Source organism: Centrocercus urophasianus, unplaced genomic scaffold, assembly GCF_019232065.1.
Source record: "Centrocercus urophasianus isolate 14NV4802_14NV808 unplaced genomic scaffold, USGS_Curo_1.0 seq_12, whole genome shotgun sequence".
NCBI lineage: Eukaryota > Metazoa > Chordata > Aves > Galliformes > Phasianidae > Centrocercus > Centrocercus urophasianus.
Genome location: NW_024884364.1, coordinates 62,428,293 through 62,455,248, shown reverse-complemented (window position 1 = coordinate 62,455,248; position 26,956 = coordinate 62,428,293). Strand labels below are relative to the sequence as shown.

General features: G+C 41.4%; 2 protein-coding genes across 2 annotated transcripts in view; one reads left to right on the top strand and one right to left on the bottom strand.

Moving 5' to 3' along the window:
• COL4A2 (collagen type IV alpha 2 chain) overlaps positions 1 to 1,993 on the bottom strand; it is a 135,191-nt gene extending 133,198 nt beyond the window's left edge. Inside the window, exons 1-2 of the mRNA XM_042810331.1 lie at positions 1,835 to 1,993; positions 1,662 to 1,722 (exon numbers count right to left, since the gene is read on the bottom strand). Coding sequence (XP_042666265.1) covers positions 1,662 to 1,722; positions 1,835 to 1,878 — 105 coding nt within the window. The 5' untranslated portion in view covers positions 1,879 to 1,993. The remainder of the gene's footprint in view (positions 1 to 1,661; positions 1,723 to 1,834) is intronic.
• A 392-nt stretch (positions 1,994 to 2,385) lies between these two features.
• COL4A1 (collagen type IV alpha 1 chain) overlaps positions 2,386 to 26,956 on the top strand; it is a 110,276-nt gene continuing 85,705 nt past the window's right edge. The window contains exon 1 of the mRNA XM_042809976.1: positions 2,386 to 2,478. Within this exon, the coding sequence (XP_042665910.1) occupies positions 2,416 to 2,478 (63 nt within the window). The 5' untranslated portion in view covers positions 2,386 to 2,415. The remainder of the gene's footprint in view (positions 2,479 to 26,956) is intronic.

The window sequence follows — 26,956 nt, the reverse complement described above, 5'->3', positions numbered from 1 at the left end:
CACACCTTCACAAAGAACAGGCATACCACAAACGATACCTTGTTATATCGGCTAATCCCACTGATTTCGTTCCCCAGCCTAAAATGCTTGCATTGTCATCAGCCTGCTCCACACACAACAGCGGATGGCAATATTGTCATTCACTGCACACAACTCAGCAGAAGGATGATTCCACCAAAAGATCCTGGCAAGGAAAATCAGCACTCGTGACACTCGAGTTCCTCACTCAGTGCCTTTCCTGTGGGACCGTGAGAGCTGCCTGTCAACTTTCGCTTTGCCACAAGGGGAACGATGCACCCCAGTATCCTACCTGACACCAACAGCCCCGTGCAGATCTTAGGGCCTGCTGCAGCTTGTGTGTGAAACCTGTATGGTGTGCCACAATACTAGCTGCAAAACTCCTAGTATTTCCCAATTCTTAGTGCATTATGCCATAGAATCATAGATTGGGCTAGGTTAGAGGGGATCTTAAAGATGATTTAGTTTCAACTCCAACCCATTTCACTGCAGACATGTAACCACATAAAAAAGGGGTAAAAACTCCAGAGTGGGATTAAAATATAAGTAGGATAGCTCTTAAAAAACGTAGCTGAGGTTCATTTTATCCTAGCATGTGGCCAGGGAGCATCACCCCAGCCTAATGGCTGACAGACATGGCCACAAGCCAAGCCTCTGCGATCTCTCGGCCTGCAGCAGCAAGGCCTGATCCTAAGCCTACTCACAATAAGGAAAATCATCCCAGTGAACTCACCAAGCTCTGGGATAGGCATATGCAAACTCCTCCACTTCTTTCAAACCCTCGTGACAATGATGAAGAGCTAAAATAACTTCTGTTTACATCAGCATCCCAAGCAGATACTCATAATCACCTACTGCAGCATTCTTTTTTTTTTTAATTTATTTTTAGACTTAATAATCGTAGAATCATAGAATTGTTTGAGTTTGAAGGGACCATTAAAGGCCAACTGGTTCAACCTCCCTGCAACAAACAGGGACACCCACAGCTCAGTTAGGTTGTTGAGAGTCTTGCCCAGCCTGACCTCGAGCGTCTCCATGGATGGGGCACCCACCACCTCTCTGGGCAACCTGTGCCAGGGCCTCACTGTCCTTAAAGTAAAATACTTCTTCCTTATATCCAGGCTAAACGTCCCTTAATTTAAATGACAATGTATTTATAAACGTGCTTCTTACTTGCACAATGAAGCCGTGTCTTCAAATTCTCAGTCCTCAAATGAGGTCTGTACAGGATTAAACACATTTCACCTGCAGGTTCACTTCCCTCCACATTCTGGTATCTGTAGCCCTACATTTCTGTCCCGCCCACTTGCCTCGGTGCTTTTCTCATGAAAATGAAGGCGTCTCGGGGTTTGCTTCTAATTGCTCGCTACGGCTTAACAAATTAGCCATCCAGAGCAAAAGTAACCGTGGAATCCCTCAAGCTACCTGACAGCGAAGCCCCGCGCTTCTCTGCTAAATATCACCTCGCTGAAGGCAGCAATCTGTAAGGCTTGCAGAGATGATTTGTTGGTTGTTTCTTTAAATGGCATGACAGATAAGCCATCTGGCAAAGGGAAACGCGGCTCCCCGCTTGCAGGTACCAAGGAAACAGCCCTCACCCTCCTTCTCCTCAGTAAAAGCCATCCCCAGTGCGCGGTACTTACGGCATCGACTCTGCCGGCTAACAGCACGACCTCCAGCAGCACCAGCAGAAGCCCCACGTCCCTGCGGGAGAGGTGGACAAACTCAATGCTGGTCAAAACGAGCGCAGCACAAGCACGTGATAAATCCCGCAGCAAAAGGTGAATACGACTTTAAAAAAGTTGCAGTTACTTACTGACAAACAAAAACACGCGCGCCGGGAAGCGGCGAGAGGTCCATGTCGGTTCCTTCCCAGCCGGGGGGCTCGGCTCAGGACTCGCTGGCTCCGCGCGGCCGTCCCTGGGAAGCAGAGCAGAGCACAGCCCGCATGTAGCGCCGGACTCGGGGAGCGGCCCCTCCGCAGCCACGGGACGGCGGAGCCGGCGTCCCCGGCCCCTTCGCACCGCAGCCCGCGGCTCTCCGTGCCCTCCCGGGCGGTCGCTGCGGTGCGGGGCGTGGGAGCGCCGCGCCTCCCCCCGCCCCCCCGCACCCACCCGCGGTGGGAGGAAGAGGAATAGGAATCGCGGCCGGCGTAGAGGGAGCGCCGTTGCACCCTCCCAGGGTCCCCGCCCGCCCGCCCGCGGGGAGGAGGGGGCTGCCGCCGCCCATCGGTTACGGCGCGGCCAGTCGCTCGGCCCCGAGGCATTGCAGGCGCCGCGGCCGGCACGGAGGGGAGAGGCGTGCATGTGGGACCGGCCCCGAGGAGCCCCCACGCCGCGCTGAGCCGCCGGCGCCCCGCCGCCCAGGGACCGACGGAGCAGCGCGGTGCGCGGTAACATGTGGCGTTGGCTGGGCTTCGGGCTGCTGCTGAGCGCCGAGCTCAGCGCCGTGTCTGCCGCGGTAAGTACGCGGGAGCTGCCCCGGGCGCGGGACGGGGCGGGGGACACGTGTGGGGAGGGAACAGCGCACTCCGCTCCCTCCGCTGCTCCCATGTAAGAGGAGAGCGGGGCTGCCAGGTGGGCTGCTGTGTGTGGGGTTCCGACAGCCCCTCTGGGTCCGGGTCCTCGGGCAGCACCCCCGTTTGGGAGGGGAGGGGGAGCTATGCCAGGCGGGGCTTTCGGCTGCCGGTGCATCTCCGAGGGAAAACGAAGCAAAACAAAGTTACAAGTTAAGCTTTTGTAGGGGGAAAGGAAAAAAAAAAAAAAAAAAGGTTTGGCTGCGTGAGTTCAAAGCGTCGTGCTCGCTGCCTTTTAAGCCCCGTGATGGGCAGCCGACTGGAGGCCAAAGAAAGGATTCTGATGTTAATGATTAAGTTCAGCTTTGGCACCTTTCCCGACAGAGAGAAATTCGGCCACAGACATGTAAAATCGAAACTGTGCAGGGAGCCTGAACATTTTGCTAAGGTAGCTAATTTTATCCCTGAGATACTGGCTACCCACTGTCCTTAAGTTAAAGGACCGTTTCCTGGTACTCCCGAAGTATTTGTGCAGTTCTCGGACCTTCAGTCTCCTAAGCAAAGGCAGTTGACATCGTGGTGTGAACTAGGTCATCTTTCCGTGTCTCTGGTTTCTTGCATTGGGCAGATTGACGCTGTAGTAGTGAAATTTAGAGGGGCAGAAAACTTGCCTGGACAAGGGCAGATGGATTTCTGTCACATTTCCTGCCCTAAATGTAAGATCTGGAACTTTAAAGCAGTGAAGGATGTACCAGAGAGGGTAGCTTTAAACTTTTTTCTGCTGCAATTAAGTTCTATATTGAATTGCTTTCCCTGCGTGACCATGGGGATGGTATCTGTGCCTTGGATCAGCTGAAGTAAGAAGTGCGCTGAACTCCTGTTGCTGATATTATCAAGCTCACTATAGTGGCAGTAAATCACTTGGTGATGTACCTTTTGGATGACTCACCCCCCTTTTGGTGTTAAACTGTCATCCTTTTGGGACATAATTAATTTTAATTAATTAAAATCTTTAAAGGTAAGTAATTCATGTTTGAATTCTGAGTTTGATACTTCTTGAGGTAATAAGCGTCTATTAGTGACATACATTCCCACCTTGTGGAGTTCATGAAGTCACTGGGTAAACCACAGCTGTCAGAGAAAGAGAACTATAAGGAAGGCGTGCATATCAGAAAAAGATGGAACTTCACTGTCAGCTATACCACCTCAGGTCTTCAATAGCAACTCAGAAGAAAATGGTTCTGAATTGTCTCATGCATGCCAGATAAATTGTATTAAATTCAAGAACTCTTAAGGTAACCTAGAGCTGTTAGTTACACTGTGGATTTAACACATGCTTAACTCTGTTGTTATGCTGGCTGTGGATTGTTCCCTATCGTTTCCACTGCCCAAGTATGTCAAGGAAGCCCAGCTTCTTGCTATTCTATTGCCATGGACCAGCTTTCACGCCCAACACAGCTAGCCACTGCCTGCTTGACAGATCTTCCTCCTGCTTTCTGAGTGCTGACCCAGTCTCATCTTGTCCTCAGACAAATGTGCTCCTGCTGCTCTCTTGCTCTGTTTGCATGTGAGCAGTGTTTGAGGATGGCTGCGTGGTAGGCAAGGTTGCATGCGGTGCTGGTTGCGATAGGCTTAATGAAACAGCTGTTTTTTTCTTACAAAAACATGATGCTGGTTCTTTCCTGTCCCCAAATATTTTGTATCAGCTAGATTAAGAAATAATCGTATTTGTGCAACTATTTTCTTATCATACCTGTACTGTGGCCTTTTTCACAGAGTAACTGAGATTGGAGGCACCTTGGAGAACATCTCACCCAACCCCTTGCTCAGAGTAGGCTGCCTAGGGCCATGTCCTGTGGGGTTATGAGCATCTCCTCAAATGTAGACTGCATAACCTCTCTGTGCAGCCTGTCCCAGTGCTTGGTCATCTTCACAGCAGAAATGTTTCTACATATGTTCCCCTCACGGTGCTGCAGGAGAAGCTGGCTGCTAGCTTGTGACTAGTGAGTGACTAGCTGGGACTTGAGGTCTCATCTGTGAAGGCAGACATAACAGAAGCAGCTTGTGTGCTGTTGTGTGTAGGGGTTCTGCATAGTAACAGGGCCGACAGTAAAAATTCTTTTATCGCTGACATATTCATGATTAAATACATAGAAGGAGATTTGGAAGGACTGCTCCATGGAGGCATTTGGTGCAGCAAAGCCAGTGTGGAGCTGGCTGCTGCCAAGATCACATGCCTGGTGCAGGGCAGGGACCTTGCCAGGGCATAATATGGCACTATAAAGTGTGGCACTGGAAGCTCATGTATTATGCATTGATTAATTATAATTGAAATATTAAATATAGCCAATTTGAGCTTTTGTCCTGTTCTGTATTTTTCTCAGGAGGTTCATTTTCGAATTGTAAGGAGGGAAGGGAAGAAGACAGGGTACCAGATTACAGATTTTCAGGTCAGACTGAGAGGCTGCTCTTATGTAGTGGTTACAGGAGAAAGTTGTTTTGATGGATCTCTGCGGGGGCTCTCATTTCTGACACTCTTCAAGCTGCCGTTTCCTTTGGAGAAAGTCTGTTTCCTAACATTCGTACTGTTTGATTGAGAGATGACAATGCCATGGAAATCCTGCTTTCGTGTCTTGATACCTTCTCCACACCGCTGTGGATGCATTCTGTGTGTTTTCTGAAATGAAGCAAGATCTTCTGGCTGTGTTTAAATACCAGGGCAGATCACCCAGGCCGCAAGTGGGCTGTGTGCCAGCAGGAGGCCAGGAGACACTCGGCCCCATGTCTGGGGTATGTGCCCAGCTTTGGGCTGGGCTGAGCCTGTTCTGCTTTATGCCCTCAGTTGCGCGACACACGCAATTCTAGGCCAAAAGCACAAAAATCTAACCAATAAACTATTGTTCCCGACTAGTCTGGATGATATTTCTGTTCAGTTTTTGTTAGAAAATGGTTCATTGAGATGAAGAAGCACAAGGCAGCTAAACCAAAGGCGGGTAAAAGAAGTGAGTGAAGAAGGTTGCATGGCTGGCAGAGGTACACGTGGGTGTGCCTTTGCCAGTGAAATCAGGCTAGGCTGGACACCTGCCTTCTGCTGCTGTCTTTACCCTGTGTTGAGACTGCTTTTGGTGCTGAGAAACTATGTTCACCTGTCCCTCTAGGTCATTTGACATCCTTGTTCCTAAATGCTCTTAAGAGGTGGTCTTGTCATCTCTATGAGCACATCTGACAAACTCTGACCAATTTTAGTTCAGTGACTTGTAGGAAGGGGTGTGAGATCTGGGGTGGCTGAGTGTGCACTTCAGAGAGACACAAGAGCATGCATAGGATGGTGGCCATAGGAGGTAGGGATATCTTCTCCCCCTTCGCCTGTGATTCCTAGTGTAGCCTATTGCCTTGTGGTGACAGGAGCTGCACTTGCCCCAGAGGTGGGAGAGATGCTGAACTCCTGGTTGCTACTGGTAATGTTTGAGCCCTGTCAGCTGAGCAGACTGTGGCCAAGATTGCCTCCTGTGACTCATCTTCAACGGCCCCATTCCTGCAGCCAGCTGCTCAGTGTCAGCAAGTGTGCAAGTGCACTTCTGGACCGGCATCCCAAGTAGCATGGTTCTCAGTTCTGTGCTAAATATTTTCAGAAATAGTGCAGGGTTTCATCACTGCTCACCTCCTTAGCCTATGTAATCCCGGGATGAAGTTAGGTTACATTGCATCTAAGGTTATGCTGGATGTATGTACTGTCAGTTGCCATGATCACACAAGGAAATGTAGGATAGCTGTTGCAGGCTAAGACAATTGTTTAAAATGTCAGTAACCATCTCTAGGGATATGCTTATGAATATTGTTCTTTTTATAGAACTAGACTAAACAAAGGAAGATTCAACAACCTCAACATGAGAATAAATTGACTTCATCAGTGTTTAACAGCTACGTAGTGCTCCCTTCCCAGAAGTTCTGTTGACTTTCCCATTACGAAAGCATATAGCACCTTGAAAAATTTGGTCAGAGGGGGAAATTTGGGCCCGGTCTATAACCTGGCCGGATCAGCAATCAGTACAGATAAGAAACAACTGAACCTATGAAGTACTTTTACAGTTCTGCAATGTTCGTGGGAAGATAAATTTTGACTTCTCTAGGTTGTGACTGGCTAGAAATATTCTTGGTAATTTAATACATCAGAAAAGTATGTGGTATTAGCCCTCTAAGTATCTTTATATAGAAGTGTCTTGGACAATGTGAACATAAAATAGAGACCAAATTAAAACACTGTCAATATGTATCAGTTACTATCATTGTGTCATTCTAATCTGAAGTGACTTGCAGTAAAGGAAAAATTATAGAGAATTTAAATAGACAATAGAAAACCCCTCTACCTGCTGTTGCTCTCTGATATGTATAAACAGATAAAGGAAGATGAAAAGATTTGATCAGAAAAAGAAGTGTCAGTTTCAGCGTTAAGTTTCTATTCAGTATTGAGAAAAATATATGTATACAACTAAACAGTGTTGAGTAAGTATTTCTAGGATGAAAAAGATGACTATTTAAGCTTAATTGATCTCTGAGATAATATCTTGCATGGAGTGGAACTTGGATAAACTTTCTAAAGTAAAAAAAGATGTGCAGAAGTGTGTATTTAAAAGCACCTTTGCTACCAGTCCCTTCTACATCTGCTATACTCCATTCTGCACTAGATTCACCTTTTATTGCTTTGACTGATCCAGTATCTCAATTGGGTGTGTCACAGTACACATCTCACAGCCTGTATCCCATTTTGTCTGCCTCAATTGCATTTCCAACATGGGCAAAACCCACAGCAAGCCTTAAGGTGGCATTAAATCTTCTGAGACTGTGGTTTTGTGATGGTGGTAGGACATATTACTGATATATGTATATATATATATATGTATATATATATATTTGTAGCATTAATGCATTATTACTTGTCCAAGGTGCTGCTGTGTGCAGCAAGCAACAGGTGCTGTAGGGAGCTGGAGACTGGGAATCCACTTGGATGAAGATGGAGATGAGTCAGCCTGGCCTTACAGCCCACAGAAGCAGTTGTGGTTTATTTATTTATTTTTACAGAGTGCCTTTCAAAGATTTAATAGAAAAGGCATGACTAAAGATGAAATGAGAGAAGCCAGGAAAAACCGGGAAAGGGATGGATTTTTTTCTTTTATTTTTTTCCCTTCAATTGTCTTCATGTATATAGGATCCTTATAAAGGATCCTGTCTACACCCGCTGTCTGAAATAAATGGTGGAAGATTTTATGACACCGTGAGAAACTAATCCATAGTGAGTGTAGCTGTGTTTTTAAGTTATTCAACTTGTTTTATGGAATATTATGTAGGTTGGGCTTTTTTGGGTGGGTCTATCCAAGAGAAGAACTAAACATCCTCTGTTCCCCTCCTTTCCTCTGCCATTTCTCTCTGTGCATGTTCCTGCTGCCTTCAACCTTCATTGCTGCTTCTGCTGGCAGTCAGCCCCTTACAGGGTCTGAGGAAGGGTGTGCATTATCAGCAGAACAATGTAGTGCACAAAACACAAAGTGCTGTCAAGTGCACAGAGTAAACACATTGCAAAGTTGTAATTCATTTTCTTTCATCTTTTTGTGGCTTTCATCTGCTAGTAATGGTGACAGACGCAGCATTTTTGAGATGAAGGTGCTCAAAGATGGCTGAAAAGGAGCTGGCAGAATAAATTATCAAAGTTATGAAATAAATACAATGATTAATTTAATAGACAAGGATTAGTAGGATCAATGATAATATTTTAATTAAAAGACTGGTGGGTTAGATCTTTTGCATTTAGAAGAGCTAACAGTCTTTTACAGACAAAGGATGGCACAAAATATCAATTGTTCTATCTGTAAAACAGAATTATTTGAATCTTCTTGAAGAATATTTCAATCTCTACTACTGGGAAGCAGAAATACATTTCTAGGTAAAGTTTTAGGTATTCAGTCACTGCAGTGGAGAGCTCTATCCAGCTGTTGAAGAGATGACAGAAGAGATGTGCTGAAAAGCTTGGGTTTTGAGACTCCGTATTTAATCTCTGAGTTGAGATATGATGAAAACCACAAATTAGTTCTGGATATTGAACTTCTATGAAAGCTGCCAGAAGCCTAGTGATGTTCTCTAGCATTTGCTAGAGGAAAATGGCCTGGGGTGGCTAACATTGCATCTCCATTTCTGAAAAAACAAGTGTCTAGCTTTTTTCTCTGTTCCTGTTTCTTTCCCAGCTGATGGGGAATTTATAATAGTCATCTCTCTGGCTACATGGAAGCTTTGTGGTTTCACCAGCAGAATAGCCCAGCTTCCTAGCCAAGGTATATCTTGTACATCTTTTTCTATATAAGGATGTTGTATTTTCACTGCGCTATGAACCTGATGGAGCGTTTCTGGGTGGATTAGTGGATGGATATCTTCTAATTCAGATGACAGAGTGAGAATGACTTTTAAAAAATTATTTATTATGCTGTCTAATTCTTCAGATGATGTTTCATTTGTAGCTAAGGAATAAAACAAATTAGCCCCCTTTCACTGAATAGCTATGCGCTGACTGAGTATTCTGAGTCTTTTGGTCTTGCTAGTCCAGTTGTTTATCTAGTGGAAGAAAACATCTAGTCTACTGAAGACTTCTGTTGAAATACTTGATAATCTAAAGGCATTTAAACTAATTCTAAGATTGTAATGAAACCCAAATAAGTCTGAAAAAATACACTGACATGGACTTACGGGGCTTTAACAAATTAGAACAAAAGTATGAAGAAAAATTAATGGTTTGTATTCATGCTGAACATATTAAGGGAAAAATAAGCTAAGCGAGGTTGACTCAAACGTTCCAGGAATTTTCATATTGGGCATGAAGTTCTGTCCCTTTTAAGGCAATGACAAGTCCATTATCTGCTAGTAGAGTAAAAAAAGAATAATTTTGGCTGCCATAAAGTTAGGAGGCCTCTGCAAGCAGTATTCAGGACCAAAACTACAAGACATTTTAGCTGTAGATGCTCAAACACATGTTTTTAAGAGTTGGCATGAACAGGCGAGGAAGACTAAAATTACGTAAATACTTTGAGTGATTTATCTTTCTTTTTAACTGAAACTACCATCTTTTTTGTTTTCTTTTTTTTAGCAAAAGCGTATTAACTGTATATTTGTTAATTACTAATTGATTTTTTTAAATCAACATGGAAACGTTTAGAGAAAACTGGGGAATAGCAAGAGGTAAAAATGAAAGTGAGAAGAAAATAAAAAGCTTAAATTTATCCTAGGAAGTATGTGGTTTTATCCTGTGTTAAAAAAAGCTACAATAATTGTGAGAAGTTAAGGCTGCGTGACTGATCCCAGTGAGCCAGAGAAGAAACTAGGATAAAAAACCTTCCAGAAGCCAGGGGTCAGAAAAGATTGTCAAAAACTGGAATGAAAACAAAACAAAATAGAACAGGGGAAAAAAAAAAAAGAAAGGGGAAAAGGAAAGGACTAAGTGCTATAGCCACAGACTTTGTTTTGATCAGGCTGGAGATCAGCTATGGGAGCAGAGTCTGGATCCAGGCCCCGGCCACCAGCTGCAGGGTCCCCAGCTGGCCGTCCCCAACTGAATGAAGTTCTTCTGACCATTGCTGGCACATCCCACTGGGAAAGGCTCATGTGCGGGTTCTGGTGACATTAATTCTTATATGATGTAATTTTACTGTCTGTGACTGTCTATTGCTATTTTAAAATTTACTTCCCATTATGGACCTCGGTATTATAGCAAATGCTGTACTGATGCCTAACGTCTTTGGGTTAAAAAATGTCTTGGCTTGTACCCTTGAGAATACCAAACTCATTTAAATCAAGCACAAAAACATATCCATCTTCTGGGGACATGCCTTTGAAAATGTGCTCTGATTCACAGTGGTCAAACAAATAATGAATGCTGATTTTGATGCATTTTCCAGGAATGGTGTGTCTGGTTGGGAAAGCGCTTGTGATCTGGAATAAACTGGAAGTTTCATGAGCACAGAAAAGCTCAGAGTGGTAACCCATGAGACAGTTGGTAGCTTGGCTGTGTTGCTAATGATTTCATCTTTCATTGAATTAATGTTTAGCATAGCTGAAGTTGCTAAGGATGTGGAATAACTTTTTACTTGTGTGTCAAAGAGACCAAAGAAGATGATTTTGACGGGACGGAGTGAGAAAGCTGCATAGGTCAATGATGAGGAAGACTTTATCTGGGCTGTAGTGCCCATATGTAATTCTTTGCCTTTGCAAACCTGCATTGATGGAACAGGTTGAAAGTTTATGAACAAAACGTGAAAAGTGCTGGATGTCCCCCTCTGTGCTTGCTAGGATGTTTTCGGTCGTTGCAGTGCTAATTGCGATTACATGGAATGGGTCTGCACATGGCACAGCATGTATTTATACTGTCCAAATGAAATGTAGGAAAATGATACGGGGAGGTGCATATGTGGTTATGTCATGGCTTGTCTTGTTTGTGAGAATGCCCCTAAATTTCTAGTAAATGTGGTTCAGCTGTCTAGAGGATTATTTCACGGTTCTAAATCTGAAGATACATAAATCATATCAAATCAGTCATTAAGATAGAAAATTAGTTCTTGGTGAAGTTTCACACGCATGTAGCATTGCTGAAAAGAGTTAAATAATCTGATGCATTTAAAACATAAGCATCTTGTATGAGCTTTTCTTTGTCTGAAGACGACTAATGAAGTTTTAGAGTTTTATTTAAAATGTAGAGCTTGGTTACAGCAAAACTAGTTAAAAATGGATTTGTAATTTGTAATTGTGGTCTGTTTCTCGTAATTATTATTTTCTGTGTTGGAAAGCGTGAAGTGCAGAATTCCTATTCTTAGTTTTATCGTATTAAATTGAAGCTGTCAATAAAGCATTTTTTAAAATCTGAATCATGGTGAATTATGATGTATCTTTGTGATTAACCAGTGTCATATTCATCACTGGTGATGGCCAGCTCTACATGCTCTACATTCTCTCTGACAGCCCAATGTCAAGTGAGATGAGTGATGGAGCAGATGTTTGTACAGTCATCTGATTAGATTTGATACTTCAAAATAGTATTTTTGAAGCTTCAACATTTGATTGGCTGCTGGAATTATCTAGTGATCATTTTCTTAAGTGTAGAATTGGGTCTGTCATGAAAAATGTGATCCGTAGAGTATTGAAACTGGCTATGTGCATGCGTGTATTTGGAGAGGCAAAGGAATGGGCTGTAAGAGTCAAGGCACTGTCCACCGTGGCAAAATGCTGTGATAGCAGCTAGGCAGAGGAATATTTCACAAAACATTGGCTCATTGAGACCAGTTGCCACCCTGAGTTGTCCACCAGTTGTGCTGTGTCCCCAGATGGCTGACATTTTGTCTTCTCCACACACTGGCCAGGCTGAAAGCATCACCAGATTTTTCTTTCCTGCTTCCTTCTACGTGCAAAGCCTTGGATGTGAAGCAACAGCACCATTTGCCTCATGATGCCACAGGCAGCTGCATGTTGAAGCAGGAACGTGACCCAGCTCTGTCACTGAAGTAAAAAGGAGTTCCATCCTTTTGGCTGTTTGAGGATAATTTGGTTTCAGCAGATTTCCTGAGGGGAGAAAAAGAGGCGGATAGGTTTGCTTTTACTGTTCCCTTACAGCTGGTGTTAACCTGTATTGTAGACTTCAATTCAAGGATTGTATCTGTCACTGTTTTTATTTTTTTCATGTTTATTTAGATGTTGGAATTTAGTGGTGATTGGCTGATGGCTTCCTAAAAAATAAATCAGTTAAAATATAGCAAGTGAAAATGCATGCTGTGATCAAGAAACCATTAAGGATCACTGGATGTGTTGACAGCTGAGAAGCTAGCCAGGTAGTGATGAAGATAAATTAGCTCTAAGTTGCATAATCAAATAGATGTTTTTATTTTTTTTATTAATAAAAACACATCAGTAGAGAGAGATTTTCCAAAATGTTATTGATCATATACAAGGGAACAGCTTTTCTATAGAGTTCATTTTAATATTCCTGGAAAGGACCACTAGAGCAGATCTTTTAGTCCAGAGCTGTTTTCAAAGAAATGGGAATAAGAATGGGAGGTTGACTGAAACCCATAAAGTTATGTGGCTGTGCCCAGCTGATGTAGTGTTTCTTCTTAAAGGTCTATGAGCAGCTAATACAGATTATGTTGTGTAGAACCCTGTGGAATGCGTAAATGCATGTATTTTGGGAAAGAAAATCCTGAAATGCTTCAGAATAAAAAATCCTCGTACTTTTTATGGTTTTGTTTTCTCAGGCCATATTTAGAAATCTTAGAAAGGAAAATTCTTCAGAAAAAATGAAGACGAAATTTATATTATATTATTCTCAGAATGGGCAGTAAAGTAATCGCTATGGTAATAGTAAAAAATGTTATCACTGTACTTTTATTTATCGGAATTCTTTCTTCAGCTATAAATAGTATGAATAAACAACTTCATTTTGGACCCTGCAATATCAGCCAGGCAAAATGCCTGTGCAACTGCAGTCTGTATTAGTCTTGTGCTACATACACACTCACACCTATATGTTGGCATATAATATTATTAAGATATTTTTCACCAGAAGCATCTTTTTTATTTTTATTATTCAGTGAAGTATCTGTGCATATCCTAGTTTCTGAAAACTTCTTTCTTGTTGTTTACAAACTAATGATACTGGTACTTTCTTTCATGATTTTTTTTTCCTAAATATATTCTATACATATATCGTTGGTGCCTAATAGCAGAAGTACCTCTTCACAGAAACCCTTCAATATTTGATACTATTTGAACAGTCAAAAGTATTTCATACTTATTTTTGTGCAATCATATCGAGCATGGCTAAATTCTTCTTAAGATCGAGAGATGTCGTGCTTACTGTAAACATGACCTTATTCTGTTAAGAAGATATCTGTTGCAGACACTTTTTTTTTTTTTTTTTAAACACTCACCCTCTTATTTTTGTTCAGGAAAAGTGTGATTCCCTCTTAGTCCCACTCCTGGTGCCTTCAAAACTAGTGGAAATGTTTCACATCTAAGTCAGGACCATGGATCTAGATGGATAATCCAGGAAGAATTAAAAGTTCCAATGAACTTGGAACTTTTAATTGTCATTTCCAATGACAATAAGCTCAGTGTAGGTAAAAACAAAAATCACCTTTTTATTCTTCGAGGCTAAATTAAGAAATTGCACACTGTGCAGTCTAGGTTTTTATTTTTCTAGTCTGTTCTGCAGCCTCATTAAACCTGTTAAGGTATGAAGCTATCTATCCGCATTGCATCCTGTCCAAGGGGAGAATGTCCTTTTGAGAAATAGGGAGATGATTGTTTCTGAACCATGTCCTGCAACTCTAGAGGTCTGTTACTTCTGTCTGATCACTGCCTCCCAGTTATTCATGTACTGTCACACAGTCCAATGCTCCCCCAGCTATAAACCCAATTGCCAACAGCTCTAAATAATACAGCCTGTCTTGAAGGACCTGCCCAAAGATGACATCATTTTGTTGTAGATGTGAGGAGGATGCTACAGCCAGTATCCTTACACCTATGGCTGTCTTCATGCTTCACTGAACTCCATTCCCTATTATGCCACTGTCTGTTCCTGCTTCCCCGTTCTCGCTTTCCTAAAAGCAAAGTAAGAGTGACATAACTTCCTGATATTCAGAATAGGATACAAGTCTGCTGTTCTAGGTTTTATACAAAGCCTGAAAGTGTATAATAAAAACTAATTTTTATCAAGTTTGATGATTAATTTTTCAGTATTATCAGATTCAGGAATAAAAATCACACATACCTCAAAATCTTTCTATTCACACCCATTGCTTACGATGTAACTTTGGTTTTTTTTTAGCGCTTTGCTGCATTGGCTTCTGCTGATCACGTTTAGGTATTTCTACAACAACTGCAGAGGAAAAAATTTATTTAAAAAGACTAAACCTATCAATGGGAAAAACTAGACAATCAAGGGGAATTTTAACAGGGAATTCAAGATACCACGACATGTTAGCTATGGATTTCCAGCTGAAGCTTTATTTTAACTACTTCTTTGTGATCCTCTTTAAGAACAAATTTGTTCCTAACTTAACTGTTTCTGCTAAAACATAAAAGTCTTTTTTTTTTTTTTTTTTTTCCTAAAAAATTAAAAAAATAAAAAAATTAAAAAAAGGAAGCATTCACAGAATAATTTGGGTGTGTGAAGGCAATAGATTTGAATTTGAATATCCAGTGTAGTGGAAAAAAAAAAGTAATTTAACAGAATAGCTTTAAACGTACATGCCTGATGATATCTGCCAATTTGTCTGAAGAAGAAAAAGCACCTCTTCCCCTGGTTCTAATTGAAAGTCGGAGGGGAGTGATCCAATTCTTTATGATTAATTTTACAGAGTTGGACAAGAGGGAATCTAGGCTGTTCTCAGCTGGACAGCAAACAGTAGAGCTATTCTTTCTGTCCTAAAGCCCTGACCTTGTAGGGAAAAGTGATCCAACTGCTTCCAAAACAGGCACATCTGTATACTGTAGTACTTTGTCTCTTGGTGATGCTTGATGTACACACCAGCAGCTGACATGACAGGGTTTGTAGCATGGGATTGAGAATAATAATACTGACTGGAGTGCACAGGAACTATGATGTATGTCTATATGCATATACAGCATTGCCATCGGGAAAGGGAAGGGGTTGTCCCTCTGTGTGAGGGTTTGGGCATAAAGCTATTAGAGTGTGTCCAAAGGAGGGCTATGAAGGGAAGGGTCTAGAAGGGAAGACGTACGAGGAGTGGCTGAGGCCCCTCGGTGCACTTAGAGCAGAAGAGCTGAGGAGAGGCCTTGAACAGTGTTGGGGTTTGAGGTGTGGTTCCATACCAGGGCTCAGGCTGGAGGAGAGTTGGAATGGGCTTTTAGCTGGCTTCCCAAAACTGCAGTCATGCTTCCACCCTTGCCTTTGAGTTTGGAACAGCAGTAGCCATTAAATATATTTATGTGATGTACAGCCAAATGTAATTCTCTGTTAGTGGTGTCTGTATGCTCGCATAATATGAATACATCTTCCTACAGGGAAGATATTTAAAGAATATCCTGTTTTCGCAGTTGAGATCTAAAAAGCTAGCAAGGTTCAGTGCAATCTAAATACAGTGCAGTCTTTCTGCTCATGCTAGCCTGGAGTTGATTGATCTATTTCCCAGGACCCCATCTTATTCAATGCACAGAACTGTTTGCACAGAACTCATGAATAGGTGAAGATGCAAAGCTTGAGTGCTTTTTTTTCTTTTTTCTTTTTCTGTGTTTTTTCTTTATTCTTCAATTTTTGGCCTTGCTTCTTATTTGAAATCTGATAATCAAATTACCGTATGAAGATGACATAGCCATCTTCAGGTCTTTGGAGCTTCAGATTGCTTTTATCATGATTGTACCTTAATATTTCCACAAAACTTACACTGATCTCTAGAAAATTACCCTAGATTCAAGGAGGGGTGATGGTGTATAGCTTCAGTTACCTGTTTCTTTCAATTCAGTTTATGTGAGCCAGAGTGGTGCTTGAAACTCTTGGCTAGAGAATTCATAGTTATAAGGAGGAGACCAAATCCTATTCTCCAGTAAACCACTCAACTGTCTTAAGCAGGCAGCATCTTTGCTGTTCCTTTCTTTTGAGAGACATGGTGTTGCTAGCTTGAATAGAGCAGGCTGATATGGAGGACTTGAACTGCTCTGGAGTAATAGTAATTGAAGGAATTTAGCCTGAAACCAAGCAAGCTTTTTGAAAGACAGTAACCTGCTGAGAGGAGGGCTTATATGGAGCTTTTCTGCAAGACTGTAATTTTGCATTTCCTAACTTACTTTACCTTGGAAGGAGAAGATTCTAAATCTAAATAGTTTGGAAACAATGAAAAGAGCAAGGAGAATGGAATTAATAAAGAAAAACGTCATTATGCTTCTGTTTTGACTATTTCAAGAAAATAAGTCTGTGAAATGTAGCTCCACCTCAGAGATTTGTGATGAGAGGTGTTGGTTCCCTGTTACTCTGCTATCCAAGCATTTTCTCTAGAGGGAAGAAGGTGTGGTATTTATAATCCTTTCTCAAAGTCTTCTTACTTGCTCACTGAAAGCAGTGTGAAATGAGAATTTCTTTTGCTGTTATCTCATCTACACCATTATTTTGCTACAGTAAGGAATCCACACTCTAATTTAGATTAGTCTTCTCAGATTCTCAGCCCACAGTCTTTCCTTTGGTTGCGTTGATTATTTTCCTTTTACGTTATCTGTTTGTCAGTGTGATATTTTAGTCTCACCCCTCCCTATTCATGTGAAGCCAGTCTATCTTACATATATTGCCAGTGCTACTAGTTTTGCCCTAGTAGGGAAGGGTGTGTGCAGTAAACTACAGGTTTTGTTGTTAACACTGTAAGTACACAAGTATTTTGCCATTTAACTGCTGATGAGCAAGCAGTTCCTAGTTTACAAGCTGCTTAATCTGTTTGATGTATCCATTCCAACATCAGTGCTTTGTGCTCCTCTTTTGGTGTTCCTGTCTTTCTGTTGAACTATTGCCAGACACAGCTTGTATGCCTGAAAACATGGAAAGAATTGATGGAATAATTGTGTTTCTTTTTCCCTGGAAATTGTTCAATCAGTCTCTGCTTCAACGGGCTTCTGTGTTGTTTTTATAGCTGTCCTGTCTGGTGTTTACCATTGCCATAAGGGAAGGGAAAGGTCGGATGCTGCAAGACCTTTTTGTGAACCTGCTTTGCATCTCATGAATATGAAGTTTTCAAACTATCTAAAAGCTTTGTGGAAGCAACTGGAGAATGATAAGATCTGTGAATTCAGATGAAGTAATGGTAGAACTGTAACACTTATTTTTAGTCTTCATTTAGACAGACGCAGGTTTTTGTAACCTGTTTTGAGTTAGCTGAGGTAATGCAAAATTGTGCGTTACCAATAATGTGTAAAACTTAGTTCTCCTAAGCATGTTTCTAATTGTGAGGGCTGCTCTGAAAGTAAGTCTTGAAGAAGTTCAAGGTGTAGCCTGTAATGGATATAGTGATGTGCACTGTCTTTTGGTATAGGAAAAGGTGATCCCTCTGGATTTTCTATAACCCAGACAAGCCATCAACTCTGATCGGTACACAATGACACTGACTAAGTTGAAGGTTCAAACTTCCAGAGTCAGTCCAAGTAGAAGACAACATTCCTCTTGTAATAATGCCAGGTCACATACCAGTTTGAAGACCATGGGTCACACGGTCAGTCTTGGCTGGACTGTTCTATCACACTCACCATGTAGTCCAGATTTGATGCCTGCTCACTTCCATCATTTTAGGCAGATAAAATATGGAAATGTTTTCCTAGCCATGTCACAGTCATAGTGACTGTGAAACAGTTGGTCATCTCTGCTGGTGCAGATTTTATAAACTTGACATGCAGGCTCTTGTTCGTAGCTTGTGAAAATGCAGAGCTAATGGTGGTGACTACTGGCTAATGAAAAACAGTGTTTTGTAGCTGAGGATTTCCTCTATCAAATGTTGTTATGCTCCTTGTAAAGAGTGTTACTTTCAGAGAGACTTGTTTACTATTGGTTGACATTTCTGTGGAAATAAATAGAAGGCATTACTTTCAGAGAAAGCTATGTAGATAATATCTCTCAGAAGATCTGCACTGGCATCGTGAAAAGTTTAAGCATACCATTCATGTGCTGTTGGTAGCAGGTAGCCTCTGCTGTATCCTGGATGGCAATTAGCTCCTTGAAGCTAATTGCAAAGTTGGTGTGCATTACAGTTGTATTAAAAACACAAAGTTTATGGTGATTTTTTTTCTTCAAATTTTCTATACCAAATTCAAACTAAAATAGTTGTAATAGCCTTTGTTGTCCAAAAATATTGTTGTATGCCTTTCCCGAATAAGCGATTGGACAAAGTCAATCTGGATGAGCAGTGTGATGTAATCCTATTTAGCTCTTAAAACAAAACGAGATATGTAATTTTTAGTCTTTTAATAGTGGAAATACATGGTTTTCCTCTCCTCCTGAGAGAGGAAAACCATGAGAGTTGAGTATAGCAAGTGTTTTACAGTAGTTAGATGGAACAGTTTCAAAACATATGAATACTGGTAAGTTTCCTGGGGTTTAGTGAGTTTTAGGTTAGATCTTGAACATTGATTGGATTTAAAGCTTTGCTAAGACTATGAAATGAAGAGGGAATCCAAAAGAAATCCAACAGTCAGAAGTTCACACTGCACTGGAGTTCTGTGTTCATGTTTTGCTAAATCTGATCAGTAAATATTGATGAATAATTCCAGGTGGGTATCACAACGCATGCAGACAGTTTAGTAACATTGGTGCAAAAAAAACGAGGAGCGATGGATGTGGCTGCTCCTGTCCTCATACAGACTGCTACTGTATGAGGACTGTTTCCTGGTAATTCAAATTGAACAAATATTAGAATTACATCACATGTCTTTTAAATGTTTATGGGTGTCACGACTTCCATAATGCATAAAACTGCAAGGAAAGAAGTTATGCTTTTTGAACAGCAAGATTTCAGATTCTCACTGTCGGTATTTCATTGGTTTTAGGACTTTTTCTTTTAAAAGAATTTTGCTTTTAATATAAATGAGTAATTGTTTTACAATTTCAGAAGAATAATAATGACATTGTGTTGCATTCTAGATAGTTCGGAATTTAGGAATGCGACTTTTATTTTAAGGTTGCATGGGATCTCCCAAAGGCATTTCACTTTTGACCTTTAGATGAAATAAATGGATGTTCGCTTTTTTGTAGAATGGACAGAGCCTGCTGGTGGAGTGTAAAGGCATTTCTTATTTAGCACAAAGTCAAGCTTTATGTGGAGAATTAGATATACAGATTAGCAACAGTACTAAAATGAAGTAATGCCAATATAATGCCAATCTTGTTCTCACCCTAAGTAAGTTTACATCCTTGGACTTAAGCTGCAGATCTGTGTTATTAGCTCTTTAAGCCTTTAGTTTCTGTGCTTCTAATTTTCTGTTCATAATTTCCCGGCAGTAGAGATGCCTGTTTGTGTATGTATGTGTTAAGGGCTGGGCTTTATTTCTTCAGAAGTCTCGGGTGCCTGCCATGTGCGTCACACACACTTCTGTTAGCAGGTCTACCTCATTTTCATGGTAGGGTGGTTTTAGTTGCAATTAATGGGAAATAGATGCCAAGATTATGACTTCTGTATTACATATACCTCAATCTGTGTCTTCCTAGTACTATGGAATTTGCAACGCATGAATGCTTCCAGCTGTTTTTCATGAAGCTGTATGCACTTTTGTGAGGTTTTAAGTAAAGTCCTTGTGCTATAGATGGATTATCTACCACATTAGAGAAAGCCAAGTAAAAAACCGCTAACCACTGAAGCAGAGGATGGGGAGATTTACTGCAATGCTCTATGATTCCCATGGCAGAGCATCCCTAGCTGTCACCAAACCTGTTTTAAGTGCAGCCAGAGAAGATTATGGACTTGCTGTGGGGTTGTCTGGCTTCCCAGCTGTGGTTACACCATCAAGAGGTGGTGAAGGTTGCTTTCAGTTGCTTCACACTGCACGCAGTCTCTGGTCGGAGCATGTCCTGAGAAAGGCTGTAAGCCCACCAGTGCTACCTGGGTCTGTGGCATCATCCTGGCCCATTTGGTTGTGCTCAAACAGTGTGTACCGCAAGGAGGAAGCACCAACCTTGTTTCCAGTTATTTACTGTGCATACAAAGTAGGTGTTAGAGCATCAGTTCATTTTTCAGGCACTTGTTTTAAGTGTAACAATGATAAAACTTTGCAGCTCTCTTCCTCTCCATCACCTCCTTTCACTGGATCCATGTGGTTTGGGGGAAAAGTCGAGAAAAGTTAGAGAAAGCACTGATCACTGTCCTGTAAATGGTAACTTCGAATCACAGGTGGGATGAGACAGAACATAGCACCTGCACACAGAAATAGCTATCAATAGTTTCTAGTATTTAAATGGTGCATTGCTCTGATGAAGTCTTTTTATAAACTTGGGTCCAAACTGAATCTTGCATAGGCCTCCTCACATGGAGAAGCAGTCTGTTTGGGCCTGCCAGGAATTTGACAAAAGCCAGGTCTTTTGAAGAACAGCTGCTTCTAACCCTCTGAGAAGACTGAGCCCTGAGTGGGCTGAATTACGTGCACATGAGTGCTTTGCTTCGCTGGACCTCCTCACCTCTGTAGCTTGAGCCCCTCTTTGTACTGAGATGAAAGGACTGCAGAGAAAGTTAAAACTTAGAGACTGCAGTAGTGCCTGTGGAGTTGCTTTTGTAGGTGAGAGATGGCTCCAGCTGATGAGAAGAGAAAATAAGTTGCCTTTGTGCAGGCCTGGGTCTTCGCTGTTTTCCTCAGACTGTTTTATAGATTCACTTAGTGCAGGAGGTTGTCTGTATTGCTCCACTGTTGTGAATGTAAAGGATTCTTAGCAATCTGGCATCACTGATGGTATCAGATGTAGAAACAAGGGGGGGAGAGGGGCACGTCCTTTCCTCATCTCCTTCTCAGCACTGGAAATGAGAGATGAGGATCACCCAGCATGGCAGCTGTGTCTGCTCAGCAAGCCTGGCTGGGTTGTGCTTCCGTTCTTCCCTGGTAAGGATGCAGAAAGAGGTCTTTGTCCTGTTTATTTGTCCTGTGAGATTGTACTAGTGTGCATGTTTCTGTCTGATGGCCAGGACTTTTTGATTTTGAAAAGCTGTGGGGACACTTCTGTGCAATTTTTCAGTCTGCTTTTGGCTTATGGGAAAGTAGAAGATGGAATATGCATATGCAAGCAACAAAATTTTCACCAACCTTTTTTAAAATATAAGGATATCAATCTGGGGAGTATTCTTAGTGTGCTCAAATAACCAGGTGGAAACAGCAGTCATAGAGCTTCCTGTTGCCTGCATGCTGGGGGGAGCCAGGGGAACAAACCATGACCTCCCAGAGGTGATGGTGTGAATCAGATGCACCCGAAATACAATTTCCTGTTTGATAGAGGCAGTGAGTTCAGCGACTGCCCTCTGTGTTGGCTGCAGAGAAAACATTCCCAAGCTCTTCCGAGTATTTAACCCATTGTCCAGTTACAGCTGTGAAAAATACAAAAAGCTCAGAGTCCATAAAAGGAGATAATTTGAAGTTAATGGAGGCAGTGCTACGTAGCGCATAAATGGAATGTGGGTGGTTGTGTGTTTTACCCTTGTATTCTGCTCTATTAAATTACTCTAATTTGCCAGTTTAATTCCTGTCTGTGCTAAACAAAACTTCACATGACATAACAGAAAAGAGCTTGTGTGTCTGCCTTGTTGCCTTGGCTCTTTCATAATACTGCAGCTTTCTGCAAGCCGGATGACAGCAGGATGAGCCTCAGCATGGGCTGAAATGTGGCATATTGAATAGCTGGAACTCAAGGGCTGTATAAAGGGTTGCTAAAATGCCAGCCCTTTCTGCTGTGCTCCCTGATACATATTAACCTAAATTGGTTAAATATACAACTTGATTTATGAAGCACAAAATTTCTTCAACAATGGAAAGCTACCAAAGCCTGTAGATATAGGATATTTCATCACCCTGCTTTTGTTTTTCCTGTTAATAAGTTAGGATGTTAGTTACTGAGCTTAATACAGAATGCAGTAAATGAAACTGTCCATCTGAGTATGTCTGATGAGGTGATAACATCATAATCAAGTGGGTGATGATTATCCCTAATGTTCAGTGTTCAGTGTTGATGGATTCTACAGAAGAAAACTTCTCATGTGAAAAATAATATCTTCAAAATTTGAAACAGAGAGAAAACAGCTGTGCACAGGTGGCTGAAGGCTGAGGCATTAGGGTTCCCATCAGAATCTGAAGGCCTTGGTGCTCTCCTCCCTCCTCCATATTGCTTAGAATTAAGCAAATGGAAGGCAGTAGGGCCCCTGTCTGCTTATTGATAAACCCATTACTGTTTGGTTGGCTGCCATATTTCTGACATCAAAGATGAGTGATAAGGAACAGAAGTAGGCCTCTGCCATGCCCTATTGTCCCCTCAGAGATCAGCCTATTGCTGGTGTGGGGAAGAAGGTGGCAGCTGGGACACAGAGGAAGGAGGGAAGGTGATAGCAATACAGTATAGTACATTAGGTTTTCTAAAATATAGTATTTCCAGCCTTGTGCTGGTCCACTGTGACTAATGCTTGAAAGACTGATGGTCAGATGCCATCACTGATCTGTTAATTGAAGATGGCTTTTGCCTTAATCTCCTATATTGCAACGTTCGAGATATGCGTCATTAAGTGTTTACTGTTGAAGATTACTGATGTTCTTCCACACTGCCTGATGTATTGCTCAGTTCTGTAGACTAAGGCACAATCGTTCCGCTGTGAATTTTAGAAGCATATATTCAGGAATATGTATCTTTCATTGTCCACAAGTGCAGCTGCTAGCAGAAACTTCAGAAACTTGGTACTATCTCTTACTGGAGGGAAAAAGCAAAGAACGTGCTGTATCCATGTATGAGTCATGATTCATTTATTTTCAATGAGAAATTTTAAATGCTGTATTGCATGACCTTTGTCATCTTTGTGTACCGTGGAAAAAATATACCAAGCCAGGAATATCAGTGAAGATCTTCTCAATAACCAAAAACAGGCAAATATGTTTCCACTGGACCATTTTTTAATTTTTTTTTTTTTTTTTAAACCAAATGGATACTTACTGTGGAACAAATGATGGTGACTGCCTGAGAATTTACAAGCTAAATAAGCTTTGAGATCAGACTGTCTCCTTGACTAACCAAAAGAATAAACATCAAAGGAATAGGGATTTTTTGGTTGGCAAACTAAGGTTGAAGCAAACATGTCTGGCTTGGGTTTTAAATTAATTGAAAGCATTGTTTATTTTATGTATCCATTATTTGTTGGTATGTATAATGTGCTAATTGTGAGTGGTGGCTTTAGCTATGGCTTGGTGCATTACTAACACAGAGTGAAAGATAGTAATGAAAAAATCAAAAAACCTCCTCAGCTAGGCCTGCAGTGCTGCTAGACCATCCATGATAAGGTGCATCTCCCAGCTTCTTCCCCCTTGTGGTTCAAATCGTGTTACTATCCAGTGAACTGTGTAATGCAACAAGCATTTCTCACCCGCCTCCTTCCCCCCAGAATCTCAGATTCTTTTTTGAGAGTTAATGTTTGGCTTGGTGCTAACCTAGCAGCTTACTGCAGCTTGCTCTGTGGAACCAAACAGATTGCATACGTGTCCTTAGAATAAGAGTGGTAGTGTGATTGCTGTCCCGTATTATTTCTGGGGGTGGTAGAGAAATCAGAATGGACGGACAATAAAATGCTCTTTCATTCATGCCATATTATTTTTGAAGCTTAATAACATTGTTTTTCTTCAGTGTGTGTTTCACAAGTCTGTCTTCTTGTACTAGGTTGTTTTGTTTTGTTTTGTTTTTGTAGCATTTGTCATAGTAAAATAGGAAATTCAGAGCAACTTTTTAATCCAAAAAAGGGTTAAGCATCAGGGAACTATTTTGATGGCATTTTTATCATAGATGTGTCTTTCACATCTAGGGAGAAACTGGTAGAGAGAATGAAAATGGTGATGAGTTTTGAATTGTGATTAACGATGATTGCAAATTGCAGTTTTCGTATCTCCTGGAAGGAAAGAAGTAGAAAATAGTTGATAGAATAAATTTAAAGAAGATTCTCTTCCGTAGACCCAGGGATGCTTGAATAGCATCATACTCTATGCAAAATTAAGCAATCAAAGAAAATGCGTGACGCCTTTAAGAAAGAGAACCAGCATAAACTATACAGCCGCAATGGAAAAGAAAACAGAGAGTGTAATAGGAGATTAAAGGTGAGCATCAGTTAAGAGGTTGAATGAGTTGAAGTAGTTCCTTAGACAATGTCAGTGAGGGCAAATGACTAAGGATCACTGTTAGTGAGTAGCATGGGCAAGTAGAGGCAGACTTAGTAAGGTCAGAATGAGATAAAATGAACAGGGGGCATTACCAGTGAAATGACTCCAATATGCTTGCAAACAGTAAGAAAAAAAAAACGGGCAGGAAGTAGTCTGTTAGTAATTGGAGATGAAAACCCCCTGTTGAGTGAGGCATATATGTTCATGTGGTTAACCCATCACCAGGAATTTGAACTATCCTAGGGAAGGAGCAGGCTGAAAGCTACCTAAATTAGATGGATATTTTAATATTATTCGACCCTCATGACTCAGGCTTATAGCAATGTGCACAGTTATATTTTTAGGCTGCAGTGCCATTAGACAAAGCTGTGTTGCTTTCTCCTGCCCCAGCCCAGCCCCAAGAGCTTACTCCCACTCTTGAACTCTGCCCGTTCCTCTTCTACCATGGGAATTCATCCAGTTACATGGTAGGGCAGTGGTTGGCTCAATAGTTGTGATGTTTTAAAAATCCTTTGCTATGTTAATTTTTTGGAAAATGAGTTGCACCAGCCTGCAGTCTGCTGCTGAGGCTGATATGAGAGGATAAGTGGTATGTCTGCTTTTGGTGGCTGTACAACATCAAGAGTTGCTGTACTTACAGTCTCATGAACTTAGGGCTGGACTTGGAGCTTATAAGAAGTATCAAGGTATAGTTTTCTCTTAGACGAATGAGAAAAAGCACAGGTCTTGGGGTACACCAAAAATTGTTGAGACATGATAAGAAATTTATTCTATTCTGTAGGAAAGAGGAGTCCTTTAATTGCCAGGAGGACTCAGGCTGGCCATTAAATGAATAAGTTTTCAGACAAGGACCGAGGAACAGATATAGTTGATCCCTCCTTGTGACAGCAGCCTTAAGAGCTTCTTGGGTTTTCTTTTCAGGTATTATTTTCAGTTTTTTGTTTAGCTTACAGAGGAAATGTGACGCTTAACTGCTAAAGCCCAGCAGCAGAAATTCTGCATGTAGACACATGATATTCTCAGAGAAGCTTTATTTGGCTTCAGAGGAAGTGAAGAACTGCTAGTGTCTTGTCCTGTAGTTGTCTCAAACACTGGCAATCAAACTCAATTGCAGTGTGTATCAATGAGCTACTTGGAAAATGAATCAGAGCTATTCAGATGTTATATTCATATGTTTTTTTGCTTTCCATCTCTCCTTCTGTAGGATGCAAGAGGGAAGTTCTTTTCAAAAATTCCTTTTTGCTTTTACCTTTTTCTTTTTCTTTTTTCCCCCCAGAAGACAGCTTTTGGAGATGGCTTTAAGTGATTTGGGGTGAGATTTCAGATTCAAGAAACAGTTTTCTATCAGTTCAGATCCTGTTTGATTTCATTTGGTCTTGTTTTGGAGTAACGATACTCAGGGAAATAGAACAGTGGCTTTGTTTGAGCATACCTCAAACTGAGTGAAAAATACTTTTGCGGGAGGTTTAGAGGATCCTTAGTTCTTTATTTTAGGGTTGTGGACCAGATGTAGGGCCCAGCTGCCTGTTCCTCCTGACCCTTAGTTTACTTTATTTTTTTTAATCTCATGAAAGAAAAGCACGCACGCACACACAATCTAATTAAAGAAGAACCATTAGAGAGGATTTGCTTTCATCAGGGAATCTGGAAGTTTTTAAAAAGGGCTGCACAGAAAGACCCTGTCTCTGTATGATGCTATTTTTTTTTTTTTTTTTTAAGCTAATTTTACCATTCTCCCAGTCTCTCCATCTTGTCTGAAATGGAGTTAATAATTGTTTTGAGAGTTAATGTGCATGGCAGTTACAAGGAAGTTGTTAAAGATTTCAGTGAGTTCCACTGAGCTGTGTGAGCACCTGCTCTGGAACACAGAGGAACTGGACAGCCCTTGAGAGATGTGTGAGGTTTCAGTGTTTCTTAGAATCACAGAATCATAGATCACTCAGGTTGGAAAGGACCTTAAAGATCATGGAGTCAACCACAAGCTAACCATCCTACCCTAACTCTAACAACCCTCCAATAAATCATGTCCCTGAGCACCACATCCAATGGTTTTTAAACACATCCAGGGATGGTGACTCCACCACCTCCCTGGGGAGCCAATTCCAGTGCTTAACAACCCTTTCTGTAAAGAAGTTTCTCCTGATATCCACCCTAAACTTATCTGGTGCAATTTGAGGCCATTTCCCCTCGTCCTGTCACCAGTGAGAAGAGACCAACCCTGCTCTCGCTGTAAGCACCTTTCAGATATTGGAAGAGAGCAATGAGGTCTCCCCTCAGCCTCCTTTTCTCTTTTTAAGGAAAAGGATGTGTAGTTATGTGGTGTTAACATACTGGTCAGTGTAAAAGAAAAATCCAGTGTCTTCTTTAAAATGGCCCTTTCTTCACCCCTCTTGTCTGCCCTCCCACATAAAACAGTTTCTCAGTGCAGCTCTTTTGATTATTATTACTTATACATAAAACATATGTCCTGGGGCAGTTAGTGAAGAGGATAGAGTCAATATAGTGTTCTCTTAATTTACTTAG